The sequence below is a fragment of the Copadichromis virginalis genome, linkage group LG22 (assembly GCF_057382275.1).
Source record: "Copadichromis virginalis isolate Kocher_CV1m ecotype Utaka linkage group LG22, C_Virginalis_male_GT1.1, whole genome shotgun sequence".
In the NCBI taxonomy this organism is placed as follows: domain Eukaryota; kingdom Metazoa; phylum Chordata; class Actinopteri; order Cichliformes; family Cichlidae; genus Copadichromis; species Copadichromis virginalis.
This window is the reverse complement of record NC_140638.1, coordinates 18,117,112-18,132,600: the sequence shown is the minus strand read 5'-3', so window position 1 is coordinate 18,132,600 and position 15,489 is coordinate 18,117,112. Positions and strand designations below refer to the sequence as shown.

The window sequence follows — 15,489 nt, the reverse complement described above, 5'->3', positions numbered from 1 at the left end:
AATCTGACGACACTAACACAGCCTTACTCCAGTCGTGTTATTCACCTGTTTGCAGATGAAACTAATTAGTTGTGAGCTGTTCCAACAGGTGTTTATTATTTATTTTTATTCATTTATTTGCCCTTGTTGTGCTTTTCTGAAATCTTTAGTTGGAGTTAAAATCCATATAAACATATTTCAGTTGTTGTCCTTTAATAATTCATTTTTCTTTCCTTTTTTTTCATACCACTGTATCCTGTATTTATTTCCACTTTACATGCTGTCACAAGATTGTAATTTGAAGTATATAAATAAAGTAATAAATATATCCACCTGAAGTAAAATTACTTTCCAAAGTGACATTTCTGAAAAGAGTGACGCAGAATTAGAGCCATGATAAAGGTCAGAGTTCACCCTCACATGTTGGGGAGGTGACTCAGCCAGCTGTTATCCTTGCATTTGACACTCTTGGCATCTGGAAGCTACAAATTTATGCAAATGAGCAGCAATTAGTTTGTGGATGCTCATTTGGCCTAACGTACTCCCCAGACACGACTAGAGATCAAAGACGAGATAGCCGAGGGGTTTCCAGGATAGGCTAAAATTTCATGAATACTGATATGTCGTGTAACATCCTGGCTGACCTCCCTGCAGTCAGAATTCTGCAGAATTATGTACCATACCAGAGGAGTCAATTTTCTCTTTTGGCAAAGCTGTTAGTGACAGCACCTCAACCGCGTGTGGAATCATTAGCAGAGGAAGCTCACCATACTGACACTATCTGAACAAATAGCCTCTCAGAAGAGACAGGTAAGCCAAAGCCTCAGACCCTGTGGAGAGAAATGTGAGTGGCTACCTCCTGAATACTGATTAAGTCACAGGGGAGGGCATCCAAGTCCCAGCTGAATATCAACGATAAAATTAAAATGTCCCTACTTTCTTCAGTTTTCTCCTCGGTTTCCCTGAACCCCTGCCCTCAGCTGTTGAAGTGAAAAATGAACAACAACCTAAGATCAGATTCTGAGAGTGATCGATTGCTATTCCGCTCCCATTTCACAATGAAAATGATAATGACACGCACTTGGAGCAACACCTTGGTCCCCAGATCTCCAGACAGATGGCATGTGGCAGTTAGAGCATGTCCTCAGCTGCGTGCAGCTGCCCAGCAGAGAGAGGCTGTCGCTCAACCATCTACTCGTCCCCTACACTCCGTCGGCCATCAAAATTATATGACCAATATGCTCCCTTTCAGCGGAGGCTCAGGAGAACATGCCATTATGGCCCGTTTACATGATGTGCTCCATCCAATATAACAAAGTGTGAATGTTTTGAGTTTATTTAGGCCATAAACCTTAAAAAAAACACCAGATCGAAGTGGAACAGACTCATTAAGAGCGTGTATTTTCCTTCATATTCATAATTTAATCCTTTCATGCAAACTTGCATCTCTGAGAAGGGCCGAAAATCAGCTGATGGAACCGAAAAGATTGAGCAAAGTCGGAAAATTACTTTTTTTTTTCTTTTTGCTTGAAAATAAGTGCAAGCAGATGACAGTCAAGACGCCCATACATTCATAATTAATGTGAAAATTGGCATTTTGGTGCAGTGCAATTTTCTGTGCTTTCAAGAGCATCGCACTTTGAACAAGTAATTACTCAGCCAGCTTCGTGAAAGTTGCTGTTAATTTGTTTGTTGAGCGAAAGCTGCAGACACACGAGGAGGAGAGACAGAATTCAAACCAGTTTTGGAGTACCGCTTTACTGTCTTCTTGTGCTTTAAACAGCCTCTCAAGACTTTAAAACAGACTAATTATTTTAGACAGTGGCACTCCTGTGGCCTGGAGGGATCCAGCCCGATGCGGTCTGCATGGAGACTGTCACATAATGAGGGCGCAAATGTCGGGATGCAGGCAGGGGAGCAGACCTGTTAGACACATGCACACCGATGGCAACACAATCTTTTCAGTGTTTGCAGAGCATTTCATGATAACACCTAATCTTTGATTCTATGTAACGTGCTCATCTTTGTTTAGCATTTGTTGAAAATGCATTAGACCCTTACATTAGTTTATCTAATGTTGTGTTTCTCTTGTTTTGCTGGTGCTGGCGGAGCGTCTGTCAACTGCTGAAGTTTCATCATTTCATGGTGTGATGACAGGAAATATTTACTCTGAATTTGAGTTGTTATTTCAGTTTGATTCATTTGATTTGAGTTATTTTGGATGGTGTGACAGCTCAGACAGGCTCCATCCCTCCAACAACCCTGAGCTGGGTGGTTGGATGATGTTAAGTTCAAGCAAGTGTTAAATAAAATGCTTTGTTTCTGCATAGTTAGTTATTTTGTCTGTTTGCTGGTCCCGTGTTCCAGTTCCTCTTTGTGCTCTGTTTGTTTATTCCATTTTCTGGCACTTTAATTTGGTCTTGTTTAAAGATTTGCTGTGTTGCGTTTGTGCGTTACTTTATCATCCAGCGTGATGCAGCTTCTGTTTATTTCACGTCTTATAATCTGCCATTTTTGTACAGTGCCTGTCTTCCTCGCGCCTGATCAGCACACATTCCATGTTCGTATTAGATCTTTGATAAATATAGTCCACTCTCTGGGCTGTTTAAAGCAATGTGGAGTTTGAATCTTCTCTTCATGCTTCCTCCAGTTTCTTTCCACATGCATGCATGTTAGCTGTTTGGTTATCTGCCTTGTTAGCCCTGTGATGGATCAATGATCTGCCCCGTGTCCACTGGGATAGGCTCCAGTACCCACTACTCCCACAGCCCCATTTGGATAGTTGGAAAAAGCAAGACGGAAAATGAATACATGTTTAACTATGAAAAAAAAACTGCTAGCTAATGGCAGAATTATTTTTAATGACTTGATTTTTCTAGTTAATGGATACTGAATGGTGACAACAGCAACTGCAAAGCAGTTAAACCTTAAATATGGAACTAGTGCCAGATTAAATAAAGTTAGCATCCAGATGTTTAGATATGCCTTCTAATTAAACTTTGTCATCATTCGTAGATGAAATAAAAGCATAAAGTATTCATTTGTGTAATTTGTTGAGGTATGTTTGTTCCTCCCTTTGAAAGCTGCCTGTATATGCAGCTGTTTAAACAGATAAAGGAGCAATAAAGAAGAAATGTTAGGCTACCACGTCCTTTGACTCACAGAGCCCGCCCTTGTGTCCTCCAATTTAGCGGCTTAATGGTGCGTTAACACCACAGAGAAAGGACTGTTTGGTTACAGTGTGCAAATTTGCGTTTGGATTTCCAAACCTCACATCTCACAGTGAAGTGACTTTGAGAACAAAGTATTGTTCTGCAAGGTGAGCTAGTCTTCTGGTGTACAGTAAACTGTAGTGAGACACGACATGCGACACGTCAGGCTGTTAAACACCACGGATCGTTTTACTCAAAGGAGTCAAGCTTTAACGAACCTGTTCGCCGAAAGCTTTCTGTGAACAAGAGTTTAATAATTGTGTTTACTTAGCTGATGCAAATTGTCCTGGCTCCAGTTGGGGGACATTAAAAACAACACAATTAATTTGACTTCAGTACCCCCAGTAAACACAAGGCCCTCTCCTCCCAAAATGACCAGTTCAAAGAGCCACTGCCAGCAAGCGTTGCCATGGGAAAGACCAGTATAACGGCGGCTATAAACAAAGCACACACAGACAATGAAGCCACCTGTCTCTTCTGCATCTTAGCCCGCTCGGCTGAGCCTCTCATGTGTGGATCTCAAGCAAAAGACTTCCGCTTCAGGCAACGCTTTGGGAGAAATGCTCTGGCAGCCTTCCCGATAAAGGGATGCGTGCAAACTTAGTGAGATAAGCACAAAGTGAGTCCAACAAAGCGTATTCTGTCATGCCATGATTGCAAGACTTTAAATTTTAAACAGAACAATTCTTGGAATGAAATCATGATCCATGAAAAATACAGAACTCTGTGTAGTTTTGCTGCTTCTACGTGACTTTCTTGGTCTCATCCGACCATAAACTGTCTAGATAACAGACGCTGTCATTGTTATGTCATGTGCTGATTAGTTTGCTTAGCCCTCTAGAAGTCTCACGACTCAGCAGTAATCTTGAAAGGCCAGTAGGAAATTATTGTGGCTGGGTGGTTAAGGCTAGAAAAGTTAGCTGACTTTAGCAGTTACACTTGCTGTTGTGAAAATTTCCCATAAATTCCACTTTAAGGTGATGTGAGAGCCAGCCTCTGTTTTATGCCCCCTGTCAGTCATTGCAGACAGGCAGCTGTCTGCTAATTAGTCTGGCCATGCCCTAAATAATGCATAATTTGCAATTAAGTTCTGGAAAAATGGACCTAAATGTTTTTTATACCATTCTATAAGCATATTTCTTTCTTCTTTGCTGTGAAAATTGGTATTTTAACAACTGGAAAGAGCCCCATCCCATGGCAGACTGAGTCTACTCTGCCTCTCGCCACGCGACAGAAACAGTCCAACGGATCTTTTGGGAAAACAAGAAAAACCACATGATAGTGGTTCAAAGACAGCCTAGCAATGGGCAGGCACAAAACAGGAGACTTCAAATCTGATTGGCTAACGGGAACAGGTATAACAGTTTAAACACAGGTGATACTAATAAGTGCAGGGCAGACGTTTAAAAGCAGACAGGTGGACAGGAATAAGGAACAAATTAAAACAGGAAAGTAAGCAAAAAGTATCCTAAAACCCTTTCAAAATAAAATACATCAAATATCGCTGATAAATAGGAACGCATCAGGCTAGACAACACAACAAGTCAAACCACTGATGCTCACCCTGCTTTCTTCTACATTTATGCTACTGTCACTCTCTATGTTAGCTTTTGCTATTATCCACTAATTGCTGCTCCATATTGGCTGCTCTTCAGCAAAGGTCACACAGTCTTGCTTTCAAATGAACGTTGGATCCATCTCAGAATGAGCGCCTCATAAAATCCTCATTATTCAACACACCAGTAATCAGTCATTGTGATTTGCTGCATTGCGTTCTAGTTGATTTTACCCTGATTAGTCATTTCTCATTTCGGCCGTCTTTCAACTATGACATCACGGTGTAATCCTTGTCCTGGAGGCACTGGGAAATTTTCCTGGAATGACTCAAAAGACACAGAGAGTGGTGGCTGCGTTGCACCCGTGGCTGTGTTATTCACTATCAAAAAAAGGCAGGCGTAATGAACAAAAGCCTTTCCCAGCATCCCCTCCCGTTTGTCTAGACAGGTCACGCCACAAAAACAACAGGGCTCGAATATTAAAACGTTCACATTCCTTTAGTGCTCACAAACGTTTTAATCAACTTTTTGGGGGGGAAATGAAACCGTGGCGGCCCTCAGTGTGGGGGCAGTTTGTTGATCTTTTTAGTTTATTTTCTCATTTCTAGTAAAAGCTGTGTGTTCGTGCGCCCTTGTAAATCTGTATGTTGCTGTCCTGAAGTGGATTAAACAAGGTTGTTTATTTGAGGGCACTGATCTGCAGATATTTTCACTGCTGTAAAAAGATAAATTTTAATGGAATCAAGTGGACTTGTTACTTTTTGTTGCTTGATATGAACAAAAAAACACAGGAATTCAAAAAGCTATTATGTGCTGTAGATGATAATTTTGTTATTGTACTCTAGTGTTATCATCATAGAAGTAGTTGAGCGTCACTTTCTTATAAAGACTTGGATGAAAAGATTCTTACTTATGCTACATTAAGCTACATTAAAAAAAGACACGGGGGTGTGGATGGGGGGTTAGATTGGTTCTTCCCAGACCCCAGATGTCAGTCTACTCCTTTAAATGAGATGTTTTGCCTGAAAACAGTGAGCGTAATGAATATTTGCCCTCGGGCCTTTGGTTATAGACTTTAAAGGAGTACATTGCAGTGCCTCATAATCCAAAACCAAGGACAATGATCTTACCAGCCATAACATTAAACAAGTGCTGCGAGTGTCTAACATCGCCATAAAAGTAACGAGCAGCAGTTGCATTGCAAAATGAGATATTTTTTGTGGGAAATGTGAAATATTTTACGATGAGCATTTTACTGATAGATGCTTTTTCAGTATCCAGGTGGTAATTCATGCTTTCCGAAGCATATATGTTGTTGCACAGTGGTCATCCTTGAGTTCAAAGCTTTCTTGGTCTATTTATGAGGAAAATAATCTTGTTAGTAACTCTTTAAGTGTCTTTAAATCAAAGTTAACCATCCCCTGTGACTCATGCAAAGCAACTCTAAAAGAGTTCAAGAATAACATATGGAGCTGGGAATAAGTATAAGATTTGTCTTTTGGGCTGTTAACGTGTTTATGTGAGTTCAACTAATCTCGACAACTCATCAGCATCCTGTGGAAACAAAGCCTACACAGCAGTGGAAGCAGGCAGAGCTGCTAGCGCTGACAGTTCTAATTGGGTTGCCTTGGCAATATCCGAACTTTCACATCCCATCAGGTGAAAGGACGGAGGAGACCGTTAACTCTGGATGACTTCTGCCTCCCAGTAAGAGCAGTCAGACTGTCCTTTCATCTACCATAAGAAGAAGAAGCCAGATGAAAATAACGCACACTTGGTGATAAAAGTAAAGGTTCCACATTGGCTACCAGGAACATCACAGGAACACCGGAGTAACTAGTTTACAATATACTGGCTCACATGTTGCTTAAGAACAGAATTTTTTGAAAATGGAATCTTTATATAACTTTTTGACAATTTTTTTATTAATTAGATATTCATTTGCATATCTGAGTTTGTGTTCTGCTATTTATTTAGGTTTTTCAGGATTTTTCGTGTCCACAGTGAGGCCACAATCTAGGAATTTTCTCCTTTTCAGGGGTCACGAGCTAAAAACCTCAGCCGACTCTAAACGAACCATCTTCAAACCTCAGTGAGGAAACAAGCTAAAAGTACAGATAGATAAAAACAGGGTCTCAACTGTCTCTCAGTCATTTTTGAGTTCATGCCCTGTAATATTGACCTAATCTGTCTGCAGTGCCACTCACATGGAGGCTGTTCCATCATTTTCACATGAGAGGATATTAGCTCTTTGCAGCCACGGCAGTAACATCTGCGCAGATGCACTCCTGTCTTTTTAAACGACTCCTGGCTCACTACAAAAGTGTCTAATATACTCTGGAAAGACTGAGCTCAACGAGACTCCAAGGATGGTTTACCGTGTCATAATTTGATTAGAGTGCTGCAAAGAATGTGAAAGCAACCTCTGGGAAAAGGAAACACAAAGTAGCTTTAAGAGCCCAGATATCTCTCACAGTGGTGAACCACGTGAACCAAACTATTTTAGCATGTTAGTTCCTCTGATAGGTTTGACAGGATGTCACATTTAAGTACAAGTTAAAAACATCAGAAAGCCGTGGTTTCAGTTTTACTGTATACTTGACATGTCAATGCAACCTGCAGTCATTTTGCATTTCAGTTGAAATAAATGAAATGTGAAGGACATGAGGTGTAGGTATTTGTTAGAAGTCCCCCAGTATTCTTAATTTTTGTGGGTGAAGTAAAAATCTATTTATGCGACGCCTTTCTTTTTAGTGCTCAGATTGCAACCTATATATGACACTCTGATGAATATTTGCCTTGCAGCAACATCTGAGTTCTTTCACGAATAATAAACTGCACAAATAAATTAATATGTTCAAAATAGTTTGGAGTAATTGTTTGTTATGCACGGGCTTCAAGAGAAAACTGCACAATGCAGACTACTAAAATTCTAACTACTTATGCTTATCACTGCCATCAGTGAGGAACAATGTGCAGTCTTTCTGCCGATGTAAAGCTGTATCATCCCACTGGGGCCTTTAAAAACTCAATAACCATGTTCCATCGTGTTCTTAAGAGCTTCAGTGGAAACGGTTTACTGTCTGGAACACTGCAAAACTGAAAAGTGGGTTTATATGCAAAAACCAATGCAGCTTTTTGTATGATGGTCCTTTTGCCACCTGCTATTTGTTTGGAGTGCTAGTTAAATAGCAAAGTGGACAGATGGTCTAAAAAACACTGTAAACACTCGTTGTAGTTTGAGGAGGAGGGATTCTTCATTCTGTGAGAAGTTTTTCATCCAAACTTTCCTCCAGTTTGTTCACTGGGCCAAATCTTCACCTTATGACCTGTTGCTTCTGGCTGAATACAGTGCATATCTCACTTCTGCAAGCAGGAACACGGGCATGACGTTAGGGTCCCCAGAACAAATATTGCTTAAGTCGCTTTTTGTTAATTATTAATTCTGATCTACTTCCGGCTCCCTTTCTCTGGCTCCTGGAATCATCTCAGATTGTGGCTCTGTGTTTTTTCAGAGTTCATTAATGCAGGCATTTTACTTTCTGATAGTCTAAACCAGGAGAGAGCAGATTATCCAAGCAGCTTAGGTTACTATGGTGACAGCTCTAATAAAGGTGAGCCCAGATGAAATGCAAAGCTACCTCATAATAACCGGTAAATCATGCACATTTCCACTAAAGAGCACAGATTTCAGCTTGTGCCTTTAAAACCGTGTGGTCAAATCAAAGTTGGAACTTCATGTTGTACTGAATGCCACTTTAAACCAGCAATTTGACCTATAAACCCATCAGGGAACTGTTTCCCAAAATCACAAATCAAGTAGGCAGTACATTTGTTTTCCCCTTCGACTTCTATATAGCTGGGTTTATTTTTACAGTCAGACCATAGACCATCAGTGTAAAAGATGAACATAGCATCCAGGTCTGAAAAATGAAGCCAAAAGTGCCAAAAACCTTCATCAATTTTAGTCAACAGGGATGTTTCATCTGTTTTTTTGTTTGTTTTTTTAAAAAACTTCTGTTCCTGTAGGAAAACGTTGTCCGGCTGAGCCCTCCTGCAATTGAGTCACTCATTTTGAGACATACAAAATAGAACTTTGAGTCCATTAATGGGTTGCAAGATATGTTTTTTACTGGCCAAAACCCAACCTGGTCACTGGTGGTGTGACAGTGATATTGGACAAAAAGGCCTGGCTTACAGTCTCTGGTCTAATTCATCCCAAAGGTGTTCTGTGGGGTTGAGGTCAGGACTCTGTGCAGGCCAGACAGGTTCTTCTATATCAAATTCAATCATCCATGTCTTTATGGACATTGCTTTGTGCACTGGGGTACAGTTATGCTGGAACAGGAACCCCACACCAACAGGATGCCCCCTCCACCAAACTTTACACTTGGCAGAATGCCATCAGACAAATATCGTTCTCATGGCAACTGTCAAACTCAGACTCGTCCATCAGATTGCCAGGAGGAGAAGCATGATTCATCACTCCAGAGAACACGTCTCCACCGCTCTAGAGTCCAGTAGCAATGTGCTTTATACCACTGCACTGGCTTTGCGTCACGCTTGGTAACGTAAGGCTTGGATGCAGCGGCTCGGTCATAGAAACACATTCCATGAAGCTCTCTACACACTGTTGTTGAGCTAATCTGAAAACCACATGGATTTTGGAGGCCTGTAGTAAATGATTCTGCAGAAGGTTGGTGACCTCTGCCCGCTATGCACCTTAGCATCCACTGACCCCAGTCTGTAATTTTACATTAACTACCACTTGTGGCTGAGTTGCTGTCGTTTCCAATCGCTTCGCCTTTGTTGTAATACCACTTATTGTAGTAGCAAGTGTGTAGTTAAAACTGCACTTGTTGCACAGGTGGTATCCTGTTATATTTTTGTCATGCGGCACTAATAAAAGTAATCAACTTCATTTTAAACATATATTTCCACTCTGTGTGCTAGATCACTAGATTGATGTGGCTTTAGTTTCCTGTATTTTTTGCAGCAGTGTTGCATTCCCCTTTTTATGTGATCACAGCATCACAGCCTGAAACCGAAAGCCTAACTTAAGAGAGAAAGTTAAGAACCACAGATTTTGTCAAACCAGCTAAGGTAAAGAAAGCCTGGCTGTGTACAACTTCCTTTATCTTATACCTCTGGTGATTCTGAGAACAAGAAGAGAGGATTAGCCAGAATATGCTCATTGGTTAATGACTTGTAATTGACAAGTGATTAGCCAGTAAGTGTTCATACTCAGACCTGTCCCTCGCTCTTAACATCAACCTTCAGAACACAAAAGGTGTTGATGACAAAACTCTTCTCCAATGCTTCACAGCAGGACCTCATTAACCAGTGAAGTCCTTCTGGGGTATGTGCATCCATGTTTGTTTTTTAATACTGTCTATGAGCCAGAGTAATCACCCCCTGCTGGCCTTTTTTTTTTTTTTTTTTAAAAACCCACAAGTTTCAGGCACTTCTACGTGGACTTTACTTTTGAGACCCAGCATCTACATCCATCTTTTATGGACAGTCAACAATTAAGAAAATGTATCATATGCAATGATGCACTGAATCCATATTGTGTTTTTCTTACTCTAATAATCAAACATAAGAGCACAGACAACAAGACTCATTTCAAAAAGAGACAAAGATTCATGGTTTACTTAAACTTCAGGTACAGATAACAAAGACGAAACACTGCTTGTATTCAGCGAGCAGCTCTGACACTGCTGTCTGGGTGAAATGAGATGAAGTTGAACCACACAAGGATCGAGTAACAAGACACGCTATAAATAGAGAAAAAAAAATCTGCTCTACTTACAGAGTCATGACAGTTTAAGTCAGATGTGTAAAGCTTTTTATAAAACTATACATTCTGTGATTGGAGAGGCTTTTGGGAGGGGATGAAAATCAGGCTATTCAATTTATCTTAGATAGCTGAATTCATGTTTGCTAAGGCCATATGGCAACAGAGGATGTTGAAGATTGTGGCGTTAAGGCAGTAGCGTCGATGTAATTAATAAAAACATGATGGACCAAAAATCCACAGCTGGACTGACAATATTCAGGTAGGAATTATGACATCTGTGCTTAACAGAAAACAAAGATATGGATGTTTGCTACAGGCTGGAGGAGGACAGTGTAACAGATTGTGTTCGGTAAAGGCTACTCTACACTTAAGTTGCAACGCAATTAGCCTATTTTGAAGAGCACGAAAAAGCGGACATCATTCAGCTCCCGGCTCGCTTTTGATCTCCTCCATCCTGCTGTAATGAGCGGCCAGCTCCCGAAGCACGGCTGTCCTGCCCAGGTGATCGTTCCTCCTCTTCTCCATGATCATGTCCTCCAAACTCTGAAACTCCAGCACGTGCGGCTGTTTGCCCGTCATGAATATTTTCAACCTGTAGGGCTGCTTGCCTATGCGTATCTCCCCACCCATTTTGAACTCCCTCTTGCCGAACCTGCACCAGGCTGCAAAACACTCAGAGTTTCTCCAGCTCAGCTCCCGGTCCTTTAATCCCACCTGCTCCATCGCGTTCTGCACCACCATGTCCTGACCCAGAGCTTTGAATTTGTACAGCTCGTTAACAATCCGACACCTCCTCCCTTGACTCGCATCGGTCAGAAAGCGGTTCTTTACCTCGGCTCTGTGCAGGTGCACCACCTGGAAGTCTCCCACATACACCGCCCAGTGCGGGTACTGACCCGTAGCCACAAACTCCACCAGATCACCTGGTTTGCATTTGTTTAGCAGATTCTCTGGGGAGTAAACTTCCAGGTTCACCGACTTTGCGCTCTTCTCGTAAATGCATTCGTCTCTGTTGTAGACGGCGCATTCCACCTCGTCGCGCTGGTCGTACTGTTTCTCTTCCTGATTCGGGTCTTTATCGGAGCCGTCTACCGCGCAGCCGTCCTCCAGCTCGTCGTCGTCGTTGGAAAATATGTAAGAGACGCCGATCCGCGGACCGTCCTCGGCGTCCACGCCGTTGGGGTCCACTGTGGGAACTTCTGCGTAACTTAAATGCGACAGCCTGTCCATCTGGTTCCCCATGCCGCTGCTCACCTGGTAGCAGCTTGTGTAATGTGATCTGATGCCGAAGGCTGTTACCGGTCGCCAAACATCCCAACCATCTGCCACAAAAAGGCTAAAAAAACTTCCTTCGCCCTGCCCTCAGACAGGGTTTTGTCCAAATTACGCATAAGAGTAACTCCGTTTACCGAATGCGCCGATAACCACTCGGTGCCCCATCAACAAGTGGAGTTGGGAGGAAAAGACAAACTGCTTACAGATTCGGCGAGGACAAATATCCCTCAGGTGTAGCCTCACCTCCTGTTTCCCTGCGTAAAGTTACGTCCGCCCTCTGTCGGAAAAGAAACGATGAAAGCAAAATCCTCCACAGACACAACGACAGAGCGACGTGTTTGCCTACATACGCAGATATAAGCAGCTCAGGAACTGAGCAGCGTGCCACACCGGGTGACTCGGCATCAGCAGGGACTCTCTCCAGCTACACGCAGCGCCGCTTTTAAAGCGGAAGTGCGCGTAATTTTCTCCACCGCATCTTTAATATCCGCTCCTGCTCTCTAATGAGCCGTTTCGTTCACTCGGATTCTCAGTTCATGCTCAGACTGACTCATTAAACTGTAAAACAATATACACAAACATTTTATTGTGTTAGTTGTTTGCAGTCAGATGGATCTACTTTGAGTCTGTTGGTTATTTTAATTGTAAATATAGTTTTGGAACTGAGGATATATGTATATTTGTGAGAACAAACAGACTAATTTTATGATTACTTTTTAGTGCTCTGGTAATTACTGCAGGCACACCGTCATGGTCTTAACATGTATGTAAGTGTTTGTGATGTTCTTTGATTTGTGGTGTGTATTGGAAAGAAAATCAGTTAGTCAATCAAACTAGATCCTGGAATGATGAATCTATAGATAAGTGACTGATGCCTTGGTACAAATTACCACTGTCCTATAAGGGGACAGTGGAGTGGGGTGTGGGGGCGGGGTTCTAACATCTGGAGATATTTTTACAGTTATGACCACCTCTCTGTCCTTGAATGGGCTGAAGCTGCCAAGTACTTTGCCTGCTATCTCCTGGAGGGACCATAATATTTCCATTATGTTTGTACTGGCTCGTAGAATGCCTGGAGGTGCTCGGTTATGGACTATTTTCTCACCACTGTATCCCTCCGTCAAAGGGAATATGCTCCCCGAAATGGCACACACTGCTACTGCTACTGCAGCAACCTCTGTGTGACAGCACCTGTATGTGAAACGGCTTGAGGAACAGGACAGGTGCTGAGGGCTCCGAGCAAACTTGCAGTTTAAAGGAAACAAATGTTACATTATGAAGACGAGAGAGAGAGACAAACTTTGCAGGGTGAATGACCCTGAGTGTGACCTCAGTATAGTTTCAGTGTCATTCTGTCCTTGGTGAAATGCAGAGTCACCTATTACAGATTTCTGCAGTTTAAGCAGGTAGAAAGGTCTCATTTAAGAACTCAACAGATTAGGAAGGAGACCTTTTGGCAGCACTCCTCCAGACTATCAGGTTAATTAAGAGACTGACCTGTCGTAGAGCTGCAGAGGATCACATTAAGTTATTTCCCCATAACCCCCGAGTAGTCCAGGATGAATGTTTTTCCAGGTTAGTAAGACTGTGGCAGGGTCACAAAGTGCATCTGTAATGCAGATTTCCAGGTCACAACAGTGCCACTGAGCGTTAGCACTCCAGATATGGATACAGCACTGTATGTAACTGTAATTCCACTTTTAGAGTTACATCAGCACATTTTTTCCTAGTTGAACGAATGTAATTAATCTAATCAGGCACAAGAGTTTGTAGACTTGTGACATTTGTGGCCCCCAGATGCTCTACTGGAGTATGAGGGTTTTGCATGTGTGTCATTGTTTGACCCGATACTGATGCAGCTTCATTCAAAGATCATCTACTTCTGATTTCTCTTGAAATGACATAAAAATGACAAAGCAGCAGACTGTGTGTAAGAGGCTGGTGTAATTTCACCATTCACAAGCGTTTCATCCACTTCGGCTCAAGTTTGTGCTCATTGTGTGAATAAGCACAATTTTTTTCTGGGCTTTTGTGTGCGGCTGTGTGCGCGCGTGTTTTACTTTCCTCTTATTTCACTCTGATGCCCTGCAGCAGCCTCAGTCTGACGCTGCATATGATAGGAGTCAAAAATAACATGCAGAATGAATTCAGCAGATGTATTACACCTTTAGAGGATGAGGTTTTATATCAACGCAGGCTGAAGGTGTTGGGAAAGAAATAGACTGTTAGAGTGGTGACATGCAGCCTATTTGACCGCTTCTTGGTGCTTCTTATCCTCCGGTGGCATGACCCAGTTTACGCCCCCGGTGCCCCCTGGTAACACTCTGTAATTTGTGGTGCTGGGAAATTACTGGAGCAGGGAGGCCTGGGAGACACACTCAATTAGACAGGGCTCCACCTGTCCGATGGGGACACAGCCAGCCTCAGACTGACACCTTAATCTCCCCCCACCCCCCATCCCAAAATTGCAGGCTTTTCATAGCTTTTTCAAAGGCTGCACAAGCAGGTATTCAACAATGCGTTTTTCAGCTCAGCGTCCGTTAAAATCTATGAGGATAGTTGAATATGTGTATACTTGAGGCAGATGGACAGAGCATCCGGACCGCTGCGTCTTGCACACCATCTGTTCCACCTGGCTTGGAAAACATCTAATGGCCTACTATGGTGTAATGTGATTGGCCACAAGTCAGAGGCTGTGGGCGGTGGAATCAGTGATTCAAAACCTTCAAAAGTGTACAAGAAATAAAATACACCACTGCAGGATATTATAATGGAGAGGGGGGAGGAGAGTTTGATCTTATTACATATTTATTTATATTTTCATATACTTTTTACATATTTATCTGTAATAGTATGTAACCGGAGACGAGGCAAGATGGAGAAAAGGATAAAGGAAGGGCATGGTGAAGGAATGTCACTTTCTTCTTCTTTTTTTTGTAACCAATGTAATTACAAGATCATGTTTAAATCTGTCAAATATCCACAGTCCCATTAAACAAGCTACAACAAAGAGTTCCTAAAATACCTGCTGACATATAAAACTAGCATTTTAAACACTGCGGTGGATGTATATCTAGGGGAGGAAGGGGGTAGGGGGGTGTATCTGGGACGACTGAGTAACTGCAAGTAGATAACAAACAGGCAGGACTGGGAGGAGACTCTTACTGTGAAAGGTAGGCGTGTATTAAAACACACCCGTGACGTGTACAATACTCACGCAACATACTCACAATGGTTTCTACAGTCATCATGCTTCAAAAGGTCCTTGTGACAGTTGTTTTTTCCCCTATTTTAGCATCACGTATCAGAAACTACCACAAGTGGGTCAAAAACAGAATGTAGATTCCTTTAAAAAAAAAAAAAAAATGGAGAGAGAGCTCAACAAACTGGGTTTCCATTTAAACGCAATAAAAAAAAAGTACTCTATATTCTCAGAGCAACACTGAAAAAATTCACGATAGGCTTCAGACACTTTTTGGGCCATCACATCTCTGAGATGCTGGGCAAAGCATTAGCATTTCCATCCCCTGGGTCTGCAACAGCCTTCACAACAAAGTTGCCTTCTCTCTAGACTACTAACCCCCTTATTTTTTTTCAAAACATGGTGTAAACAGAATCCCCTGGAGAGTGAGCAAGGCTGGCCAAGAGTGCACCGCACAAAAGCTGA

The 15,489-nt window shown here is 42.1% G+C and overlaps 1 protein-coding gene across 1 annotated transcript; it reads right to left on the bottom strand.

The window, feature by feature from the left end:
* Positions 1–10,366: 10,366 nt before the first annotated feature.
* On the bottom strand, positions 10,367–12,258 carry lratd2a (LRAT domain containing 2a). The gene has a single exon (XM_085445812.1). The coding sequence runs from the start codon at positions 11,787–11,789 to the stop codon at positions 10,965–10,967; it is 825 nt and encodes a 274-aa protein (XP_085301938.1). The 5' UTR covers positions 11,790–12,258; the 3' UTR covers positions 10,367–10,964.
* Between the last annotated feature and the right edge of the window lie 3,231 nt (positions 12,259–15,489).

What these genes read in the sequence shown, in the direction of transcription:
- lratd2a (XM_085445812.1), bottom strand. Translation starts at nt 11,789, where the DNA reads ATGGGGAACCAGATGGACAGGCTGTCGCATTTAAGTTACGCAGAAGTT.